Here is an 11806-nt window from a genome sequence, read left to right as displayed (position 1 = left end):
ATAGCAGTTTTAGAAAAAAATTAAGTTTAAAATATCTTTTTAATAAATTTGATTTCAAATAACTGTTAAGAGTAAAAAGCTAAAATATTCAAAAAATTTACAATTTTATTCAATTAAAAATAAATATAAGAAATACATATTTAATTTAAATAATTATTATATTTACTTATTTTGAATCTCTCATATGAAATATCTTTTTGTATGAAGGATTAGTGAGAATACAATAATTAAGGTATTGTACACTTTATACAGTTGTATTACACATATAAAACATATTTTTACATAATACAATCATATAAATGCAACTTAACTTCTCACAATTTATGAGTGCAAAGCTTACTTTTGAAGTGTTGGATGTCTCAAAAGAAGGTGTTTGTTTGCCTTAGGGTTCAATTCTCACGTGCAATGATGATGGCTCGAGTTGGTTGGTCACCAAAATGGATGTTATAATGGGATCACATATTGAGTTAATAGTCGAGAGTTTGGGAATTTCTTGATTACAATTCTTGATATAAACCCTAGCATTCATTTTGGTTGGTCACCAAAATGGATGTTATTATGGGATCACGTATTGAGGTAATTGTCAAGGGTTTGGGAATGTCTTGATTACAACTCTTGATGTAAACCCTAACATTCAATTCACATGAATCCTTTTGCATCTAAAAAAAGCATATGCTTAAAAAGAGAATAATATGGTTTGTCCCCTCTCAGTAGAATACGTATGCCATCATGTGATCAACAAAGATGAGACTTGAAGTAGTAATCTTTGAGGGGAATTGACTTAAAGCGGACACTTGGCCAATGGCTTTTCTGCAATTGATAAGTAAATCTATTGTCTTTAAAACTTCAAGCTATCTCATAGAATGGATTCTGCAAGCGTCACGACTAGTATGTACAAGGCATACATCAAGCCAACTCTAGTACTACAAGTCACCATGACTGGTGCATGTGTAGATATGTGTACAAGTAAGGCTTGAGGAAATGTGGGAGGTGAGTTAGAACTTTGAAAGAGCCTGGCAGGGGTCTAAGAGGGAGCCATACCTCTTCAAAAAGGACAATAATAACACAAGGAAAAGGTGTGGTCAATGTTTGAAATTGTGAATGGGTGAACAAACTTTCAGAGAGCCCTGGTGTGAATGTATTGATTGTTCAATGCCTGGCAGGGACTTACAAGTTCGCCCACAAAGTCTAACACCCAAAAAGAAAAAAGCTGAAGGGGGCAGAGAACTTCTAGAAGAAACGTCCAAGCCGGGTGGGTCTTTCTTATTTGTTTGGACGGATGGGATCCCTCCAGCGTGGCGGCGGCCAACCGGATCGTGCCACGTGTGCTGAGATGACACCCCGTCAACTGGGGAAGCTTCCAGAACGTCATGGTATAGCTCTTGATTTTATAAACAGTTTCTTCCTTCTTTCCTTCCTTCTTTCTTCCTTCCCCACGATTCTTGCGTCTTTTTCTCCTCCTCCTCCTCCTCCACCTCCTCCTTCTTCCATCGCTGATATCGTAGAGTACGATTTGTGCAGCGGTCAGCTCTGGTGTCATCGCGTTTTTTGCATGTGGCTCCTGGTAGAGTACCTGCACCTCCCTTTGACACGCGCTTCATCTTCGTTGCTTTGAATTGAATGATTGTGTGTCATTCTTGAATCCTTATTCCTTATCCCCATGATCTTCGTTGCTTTGAATTGAATGATTGTGTGTCATTCTTGAATCCTTTTCCCCATGGCTTACCATCGTCGTCATCCTAATGGTTCTCGAGCACCTCCTGATCATCTGCAAGCCTTGAGAATTCCATCTGAATAACCATCAATCTATCACCTTAACCGTTAACATCGGTTCATCAAACCTGGAAATTTTCAATATCTGGACAATCGATCACGATTTGCTGGTAGACAAAGCATTCATATGATCCTAATGTCTCCTTCAAGCCATGAAAATTCCATCTTAACGATTAATTCCTGGACAAAAGATCAGTGAGATCCTAAATAAAGGTTCTCCAGTCATTGATCAAGCTTCGTGGTTCTTCATCGATTGATCAAGCCTTGCAGGAGGTTCTTCATGGATTAATCAAGCATTGAAGGTTCTTTATCGATTAATCAAGCCTTGGAAATCAATTGTTGGATAAAAGAGGAGACATGTAATTCTTCGAAAGTCAATTGTTGGATTTAAAAGAGGAGGCATGCAATTCCGTGAAAAATAATTGTTGGACAAAAGAGGAGGCATGTAATTTGCTGTGGAATTGTATTGCTTGCTTTAGAACCCAGACCACATATCTTCTCCGGTCGAACCTGTCTGATATCGATCAGGAGATGGCTCATGCATGCACAATCAGCATCGACTGCAGTGTTGCTGAGCCGCAAAGGTCGGGGCCTGCACCATTCCTTACGAAGACATATCAGCTAGTTGATGACCCAGCGACAGACGAGATCATTTCATGGAACGATGTAGGCAACACATTCATTGTATGGAGGCCTCCTGAATTTTCAAGAGATATTTTACCCAATTTCTTCAAGCACAACAATTTTTCGAGTTTTGTTCGCCAGTTGAATACTTATGTGAGTTGATTATATGCCATGTTTTCATGATACTTAGGTCCCATATTGATGGATCGGAACCTTTACTGATTGCACTGTTATTGATAAATTGGGACTTATACTTTCAATAAGTTGTCATCTTCATCTTGAATCATGCAAAATACATGATAATCGTAGAACCCGGCAGAATATTTTCTTTTGCATCTCATGTCCTATTATTTGTATTAAGAGATTATATTACCGCTCAGTGTACAGTACCAGATATTGTTCTGAAGATAAAGAGATTCTCACATTGTGTAGTCAAATTATCTCGCTGCAAGGTCGTATAGCTTGACAGAATCTGAAGTCTACCTTCCCCAAGATCGGTCCTGATCGTCTGATGCCTTAGTTATGTGTTATTAATGAATCGATTTAGCCTAAATTTCAGACATGGCGAAAAGGTATGGTGCCATGGATGACATTGTATGTACTCATGGCTTTCGCTTTTTATGGGTTGGTCAGGTGGTTCAGGCTAGGCCAGTGGACGCTAGGTCTCGAAACATTAAGGATTCAATGCCTATCTCCCTAGAAATTCAAACACATACGTTAGGTCTCGAAACAGGGGCTCAATCATCAATGCCTATCTCCCTAGAAATTCAAACACATACAGTCAAGCTTCTAATTGCATATTATTGACTTAGCTGGCACCAGACCTCTAGTGAACTGAGATAGTTATCTAAGTTGTCTCAGCACGACTGTTTGGGACTTTGTTTACCTTGAACTAGTTGGATCTTTGAAGTGGCCAATGAGACTAGAAGTCCTTGAACACCTGCCATTGGCAACCAATATCTTGTGATTTCAATTTGAGATGACGGATAATGGTGGGAAAGTCTTGAGTCTTAGTTGCAAATGATCCTCATTCTGTTAAAGTAAAATAATATGTCTACGTTTGCCAGGTTAGCCAGTCAGCTGTGGTCATCTTAGCTTTCCTGTGTCATGCGGGAACATCCCACATGGATCTGGAGGTAAAACGTAGGCCTGTGTGTGAGTTGTTAGGTATTTACTCGAAGCGTTGGAGCAACTGAAGAGTCAATGAGTGGCATATTTATGGTTTAAATATTGAACTTAGGTGTGCATGATTTCAAACTAAATTTGCCCAAGATTCTGACAGTGTCATCATATGCATATTTTCAGTGTCATGTAAGTTCTCCTGAAACGGCGGTGGTGTGCAGGTACTGATTACGATCCTTATAATTTTGCAGGGCTTTAGAAAGATTGTACCAGATAGATGGGAATTTGCTAACGATTACTTCAGGAAGGGGGAGCGGCATCTACTGAGTGATATTCACAGGCGCAAATCATCACAGTCAAATATTGCAGCAACACTTCCATCCAAAAGGTCCGTTTCCCCAGTCAATTCTGGTGATGATCAGGCAACGTCCTTAAGTTCATCTCCACTTTCATCACCAAGATATCCCCCAACAACAAACATTGTTGAAACTGAGAGGTTGAGAAAGGAAAACTCAAGGCTTCTTTCGGAGCTTTCTTGCTTGCGCAGACTTTGTAGTGACCTACTTGTGTACATTCAGAATCACATCAGATGTCCATCAGAAGATGCACGTCGCATTGCTAGGATTCTTCACTGTAGCCAAGGGAATACATATCAGCCTGTGAATGAAAGAGACCCGGTAGGGGGTACTACAGATCCTGTAAGTAATGAAGATCTGGAGCTAACCTCTGATGCAAACCAGCAGATTTCTGTTTGTACCAAGGCTAATAATACCTTTCTGGAAGCTTCTGAGACAGCATCAACTCCGAAGCTCTTTGGAGTGCCGCTGCTATGTAGGAAAAGGATTGAAATGGTATCTATGGGAACAGAAAATCAGTTGATAAAGGGAGCAGCTTGTTCTGTTTCTCTGACGAAGGAAGAACGGACACAGCATGCTGAAAGACGACACCTGCCTTGATTTCGATGCCAACTTTCCTGGCAAGAATGAAGCCAAGGAAGCATGCAAGGAAACTAGGAAGGTATAAGTTTTGAGATAGAGAGACGGAGAGGGCAAACAGATTGGAGGTGTAGTCTGTGGGAGACTTGAAGCTGCAGCTATTATGTCTGTCTTCTGACAATCACATGTATGTTTTTCTTGATTACCGTGGAGAACCATGATGATGTAACAACTTCATAGACGTTAGTTTGATGCCATTCAGCATTAGGACTCTTGCAGTGATGCCATAAACTAGTGCTGTTTGTTGGAGGAGACCTCACGAGTCAGTGTACTGCTGTGCAGAGATGCATTCTCAATTGGATGAGGCCTTTATGGAATGTACATGGTACGGCATGATTATTTTTTTGGCCGCTGAGCTTTTTGGAGACTTGAGGCATCTACCAAGGTTTGGGAGCGGTTGTACATGGTAGTGAGTTGGTCTAGTTCATCCTTGCCAGTGCAGTAGTGGGTCAGTGCTATAGGCCTTTCTGCAGGAGGATGCATTGGCTCAATGTAGCCTTATTTTTGAAAGCAGTTAGTGGAGTAGTACATATATTGGAAATGGACTGGGTAGGGTTTTCTCTCTACACACCGCTTGATTGGGCCATTGACAGATCATAAGTCCTTCTGCACTCTGGTTTCCTTTGTGCCACACAGCGTTTGTGTGAAAAATGGGAGAAGGTAGATGACTTTGTAGTATTCATCATGCATGTGCCTCAGGGCCTTCAACTTGAGGGTTTTCCAACCAACTAAAACCCTCAACTTGAGAAGGAATGTATGTCTATATTGAGGAGGAATGTATATACAATACAAGATGGTTTAGATTGTTCCATGTATGATGCGTCAGTTGGACTCAGGTTCTTTTGCAAATGTTAGTGCCATCTTTTTCCCTCCTCTTTCAAAACCCCCCTTGATATTGTAGGTGTACAAAAGGTGACACTTGATTTGATGTGGCTGTCTGTGGTTTTAAAATGTTGTTAGTTAGAATATCACTCAATTCTATACAACACTTGGCATTTTAGTGATTCAGGTATGCACTAATGCCAACCTTGTTTCTCGTATCATCTATACGAAATATGTTACATTGTAAAAATTATTAATGTCGGCCAAGGGATACAACACCAATCTTTCCTCTACTTGGGTAGTGGTAGGTGTTGGCATGCACTTGGACATCCACCTCTTCCTTTAGCTCTAACAACAAGTGAGAGCTAAAACAGAGAAGTGGCACATGAAAGTGTGCTCATTGTGCATTTTGGGTGTTGTTTCTTAATGAGCAAGTAGTACTCTTTGCTAAAGGAAATTTTAAATGTAAATGGTAAAATAGATTTCACGTACTCTTGTCCAAGTCCACAAGTGCTTGGGACGGTGGTTTGGGTCATGTATATGAGCTCATATGTTCTTGGAAGAGAGATAAGAACAACATATTGCTAACATATGGTTGTTTGAGTCATGTAGATGAAATAAAAAATCCATCTCATATGTTCTTGGAAGAGAGACAAGTACAACATATTGCTAACAAATCTGAGGTGCATCAACATGTATTCTTTATTTCAAAACTCTTGTTCATACGTGGGTAAGTGTGAGGAAGGAAAATCTCACATCTGTCATGTAGCATTAATGGTGTGGATATTAGGATTGACAGTGGTGAGAGTATGCCCTTTTTCAAGGGGATATTTGCATGCAAATTATTTATTTGTGCAAGTTTGGTAGCCTTGTAAAACGTGGTAGCGTAGATGCATTGTTTGCACATTGAAAAATGTAGAGTTGTGAATAATTAATGGTGTCATTAAGTAGGAGATTACACCCTCTAAAATCAAAACTTGCCTTGTAAAAAGAATACCATATTGGGGAATATGGGAATTTTTCATAAGTGTGGGACACATGGTCAAATCTTTGGATTTGTCATAACTTGAACGCTATAATTCCAAATCGAGTGCTCTATAGCTCAATAGATTCCATTTTTCAAGCACTTTTCAATGATAGGTCACATCATATGGTTTTGACAAACTTATGGGCATATTATGTGGATGTCACCTTTTTTAGTATTCAAAATATGGAAATTAGGAGATTCTCAAACTTACTAATATTGTGTTAAAGGATGACTAATGGATTTATTTTCCTTTTTGTGAACTTTGAAACTCTTTGTTTAAGGGCATAGTCCATATAGGCCTTGATGTCTCACCCATGCGGCACTTAGATGAAGAAGCTCGAGTACATTGGATAACTTGAAAAAGGTAAACCCACATTTTGCATGTGTTACTAGTATGTGCACGCGAAATTTTTGCATTATGAGGGTCCCCATATCAACATTTTCATTCCAAGGCCCTCTAAGTGCAATGCTACAAAGCCTAAAAAGAGGACATTTCCACCCTCGCCACACTTCAACAAAACCTCAACTTGGTGCCACCATCCACTCTATCATTACTAAGGTGAGTGGAAAGTTTCAACTTTGCCAATGCAAGAGGAACCTTCCCCTACCATGCATTTATGCAATAACTAGCCTACCTTCATGGCAATATGATGGGTTCATGAAGTGGGAATGGGATAGGTTGGTTTGCAATATATGTTACGATTGCCGTGTGGTGTTTGCCAAGCACCACATAACTATATTGCAACTAAGTGCCATTTTGGTTCTCTTTTATATGTTGCACCATTGCAAGTCTACTTCCAACCATGCCATCTTCAATCCTTAATGGTGACATCAATGCCTTCATGGAAATGGGATGGTTTGGTTTGGTGTGCATCGTAGGTTTCAAGCCTTGTTTAGGGTTTGTACACAACCACTTGTAGGAGGCATGTCTTGTGGATTTATTTTTCATGTTCCACCATTGCAAGCTTTGACATCCACTACAATATCTCATGAGGGCATTTCTCATTGTCAAAAGATTTCTTTCAAAAGCAGAAGCATACCATATTGGAAATAATATAAAGTGTTCTTAGGCTCCTATCACTCTCTATCTTTGAGAGGTGTCATTGGGATGTATATCCTTACATGTATACAATATGACCTACTAATATGTTTTACTAGCATATGCGTGTCTAAAGAGACATGTGCACTACAATTCTACCTAAGAAACACCTAAAATTGCAAAAGCATGGGTCCTTATAATTGGCAAGAAAATAGTAAGCACAGTCATAGCAACTTAAAAACATGTAATATATAGATTCCATTATGTGATTCTAATGTTTCAAAATATCTAGTTTTGATAGGACTTCTCATTTTATTTCAAGGAGAAAGAGTTCATAGAGAACACAATTACGACCTCAAGATAAGAAATCTTGAGGCATGCTAGGGTATTGGGCATTGGATAGTACATGGACCACATGTCATGATGTATTTGCAATAGTCATGTATCAAAGGATATACCTTTTACAATTTTTCGATTGGGCAGTGTGGTTGCAATCACATATGTACTTGTACTTATTCACAATTGTCATGCGATATGTGTGAAATCCTAAGAAATGTATTCTAAGTCTTAATGAGATGGCAATTTTTATTCTATCCTATTTCTATATTCAATATTCGTGCTTTTTTTGTATTCTATTACATTGTATAATTCATATGAATGCATAAAATATTTCCTATGTCAGGTTCAAATATGTGGTATTGTGTTGTGGTAATGGTTATATTTGTACCCAATTACACTTGGTGACCACAATATACTTTCCCTCAGTCATAAGTTTGAATGCACACGTACTCTCAAGGTCCACTGACATCTCCCATCACTCTTGTGCGTTGACAACGTTTCCGACGTGAACTAATGCAAACTTGACTCCAGAGGTTTTGGGATTATTCACTTCCCTCAATGATGATGACTTAGATGAGAATGGAACTTCGAAGTGGTCTTGATCATTACCTCCATTTCATGGGTCTCCATCGATCATGTTCATTGACAACATTAAGGCTTGCAAACCAATTCTTTTCCTTGCCAATCTTCATGGTGATTCCCTCTATCCTGCCTTTTGATAGCTCTATGGTAGTTGTACAACTCGAGTTCTTTTTCCTAAATTTATGGGGTCTTCCTAGCATGATGCTTTTCTTTGGTAATTTGAGGTGTCCTATGATATTAAATTTCTTTGGTAGTCTACGGTGTTTTAATCTATAGCATGGAAGAAGGCTTCTATGTGGTGGTAAAGGAGAAAGGGTGGGCTGATTTTGATGATGTGAAGGTGGCTTTTTCTAAGCAATTTTAGTTGGATTGAATGGATTCCCATAAAGTGGAATGCCTCAAAATGCAAACAACGATATTTTTTATGTCCAAGCTTATAGTGATCGATTTCGAGTGTTTTTGCATAGGATCAATGATGACGACAATAATCCTAAGGGAAACATGTTGCATTCCATCTATAATAGGGACTCAATTGCAAGCTTTGGTAATATTTGGCTATAGAGGATGTTAATACCCATGATCTTTTGCATTTCTATAAGCAAGACATGCAAGCAAAAATGACCCTATTGCAAGGTAAGAAAGGGAAAGGAAAAAAGTGTGGCAAATTAGCTAAGAAGAGCCATAGTTCTAAAGATAGTGGCACAAATATGGATCTAGACCAAAGGAAGAAAGTAGCAAGGAAGAAGAGGACTCTAAGGAGGAGGATGCAAAGAAGCCCACAAAGTCTTGGAAGAAGGACAAGGTCTGCAAATCCTTAGAGGATGCTAAGACAACTACAATCAAAACTATATGGTATACCAAATGTAATAATTGAGGGCATGTTAACCCCAGTGCAAAGAAAAACAGGAGGAAAAGGGCCAAAAACATAAGGAACAAATTTAAAAGTCCAAGGCAAATGCAAAAGGGGAAAGGCACATTATAAATATAAAAGCTCACCCTAAATCCTTATAAAAGAGTGGCAGGTCCCCTCCTGTGCAATTTGTAAATGTGGAAGGGCATGGGTGAAGGAACAATGTAGATAGGAAGGAAATAGGGAAAGAGAATGCAGGCTAAAATGATCAGTCATGTAAAAAAGGGATGGGTACCCAAGAAAGAGGTACAACATGCATAAAAGGAAAAAAGCGAATGAAGAAGCTCATTCTTGTGTGTGGCCAAAACTAGCTTTCTTCTTCTTTTTCTTCTTGTTCTTGCTTGTGCTTGTGTTTGAGAGAGGGAGTGTGAGGGATTGAGGGAGTGAGTGTGTAAGGGTGAAGGGATGTGGTGGAGAAGCTCTCCACCTTCTCCTCTCTTCTTCTTCTCTTCTTTGATCTTCTCTTGTCTCGCATACGAAAATGGAGCTTGGAGCTTGGAGCTTGCTTTAGCTTGCACCTTGGCTCGTGGAGCTACTTGGAGATCTTGTGGGGGGGAGGCAACTCGATCGGGCATGAAGATAAGCTCACTACACTCGTATGTGTCAGTGTGCATGGCTATGTGAGAGGTAGCCACCATTGCACTTAGATTGAAATGCTTGAAATAATAAGTGGTCCGTGGGTCTAGGTGGTCAAGCAAGAGTGCTCACATTTTGGTTTCATTGTTGACGGAACTAACGAATTCAAGCTTTGAGTGCTTACATTCTTTGAATCGAGCATTCAAGTAGGGTTTTGGTGCTTGAGATAGGTAGGAAGCAAGGGAGTCGGAGGGCATTCAATCTCTTTTGCAATTAATTTTTTAAAAAAAGGTTTAGGCGAATAGGTTGGATTAGCTTAAGTGTTTGCTTGTGATTTGGATGCATTTAGGTAGGGAAAACTAAGGAAAAGAAGGGAAACAAACTGTAGGGTTATTGTTGTAAAACAATGTTAAATAGGGAGAAAAAGGGGCTTCAATGCATTAAGAGAGGAAAGCGAGAGAGGGGGTAGTCAAAGGCTAAAAGAAAGGGGGTCTAAAAGGTAGAGAGAGCAAGGGGGAGGTCATTTCTACACTCAAGGTTTGAGAGAGAGAGAGAGAGAGAGAGAGAGAGAGAGAGAGAGAGAGAGAGAGAGAGAGAGAGAGAGTTGGATAGATTTATTGTAGGGCAGCAAGAAGGAGAGCTTTGATTTGTGTAGTTGAGAAGATTTGAAGGTTATAGGTGAGTTGTTTTGAGATTGGTAATGCACTGTTGTTTGATTATGGAGCTTGCCAAAGACTAGGAGGAAGCGTTGAGTGTGATATGTCGGATTTTTGTTGAGTCTACACATGCTTTTGCCACCATAGTCGGGTTGTCCGTTCCCATACGACCACATCAAAAGTGGTTCGATTTTCATTTTCGAACACATCATAACATTCAATCGGGGCAGACAACACTTGGCCCATCAAAATTGGATAGCTCTGACCATCCGATTCAAAAAATTGGACTTGCATAGCACCTTCGGATCAAAATCACACAGTCTAGAAATCGAATGTAGGAATTGGACATGCCAGAATCGAGCGTCCGGTTTTGGAAATCAAATTGAAACCTACAAATTCGATAAGAGAATAGAGCATCAGTTTTTGGCAATCTCTGACCTTCCCAGACCCTATAGGGGCTAAACCCTAGTTGTAGGACATCCCAATAGATCCCTAGGCAAGTAGATAGGGCAATAGAGCCGCCTGACTCAAGGGTTGAGACCCAACAATCCAAGTGTGACTCTAGTCATTGACCATACCCTAATAGAGGTCTAAATTGACAACTTGAACCTGCTACCCTTTAGACCACGCATCAAACCTGTAGCAGGGACCTAGGGTGGACCATTGCGAGTGGCCATCACTTGTACGGGAGAGCTGCAACTAGTCAAAATCGATTGAAGGTAGTGTAATCTACATTGATTATGATGGAGCTCACACACTTCATCATATAAACACTTGAAGTGCACCAAGGAAAGATAGAAAGCTTGATTTTGCACAAGTCCACTCCACCACTCGTGTGTCCAGCTCGTGTAACATTGCAAACTAATTTGTATAACAAGAAACACACTAATGAGGTCTAAGTAAGGAACGAATCCACTAATAGGAGCAAACCCTGAGAAGTAGGATACAACCTGAGAACCAAAACCTAAAATGATTAATTGCAAACTATCAAGTGATGGAGAAGGAAAAGAGAATTGACATGATTAGGGATGCAAATTTACGTGATCTGATCAATCTAATTGACACCCTAGTTGTTCAAGATACAGGAAGCATGTTAGGAGCTAGCACCAACCCTATAGATGACGAGCTCAACTTGGGAGAATTCCTAGTCAACATTTAGCAAATGGTAAGCTAGTATGACCTGTGAACCAAAATGGTGCATCATGTTAGACCAGTTGAGGACATCATAGCCGATCTTGAGGAAGAGAGAAAGTTGGAAAGGAAAGCGTTGCAAGGCATAGCCACTTGCAACCAAGATCAGTGAGCTCATAAATTAAGACAATACATAGAAATGTGCAAGGT

At 39.8% G+C, this 11806-nt stretch overlaps 1 protein-coding gene across 7 annotated transcripts; it reads left to right on the top strand.

The window, feature by feature from the left end:
• Positions 1–1215: 1215 nt before the first annotated feature.
• LOC148018521 (heat stress transcription factor B-1-like) lies at positions 1216–5776 on the top strand. Of its 7 annotated transcripts, XR_015687738.1 has the most exons (3): positions 1216–1564; positions 3771–4641; positions 4797–5776. XR_015687738.1 is itself a non-coding variant. In XM_087661967.1 (2 exons), exons 1-2 carry the CDS (start codon positions 1280–1282, stop codon positions 4473–4475), a joined length of 990 nt encoding a protein of 329 aa, XP_087518093.1. In that variant the 5' UTR covers positions 1216–1279; the 3' UTR covers positions 4476–5771. The 7 variants fall into 7 exon arrangements, 6 of the variants coding, with proteins under 6 accessions (XP_087518093.1, XP_087518094.1, XP_087518096.1 ...); XM_087661967.1 differs by having other exon boundaries at positions 3771–5771; XM_087661968.1 differs by having other exon boundaries at positions 1435–2550; positions 3741–5769.
• Positions 5777–11806: the final 6030 nt, after the last annotated feature.

The sequence above is a fragment of the Lygodium microphyllum genome, chromosome 21 (genome assembly GCF_053477565.2).
Source record: "Lygodium microphyllum isolate KBCC chromosome 21, Lygodium_microphyllum_v1.1.10, whole genome shotgun sequence".
NCBI lineage: Eukaryota > Viridiplantae > Streptophyta > Polypodiopsida > Schizaeales > Lygodiaceae > Lygodium > Lygodium microphyllum.
Note: the sequence above shows the minus strand (reverse complement) of the source record. Positions and strands in the feature narration are given on the sequence as shown.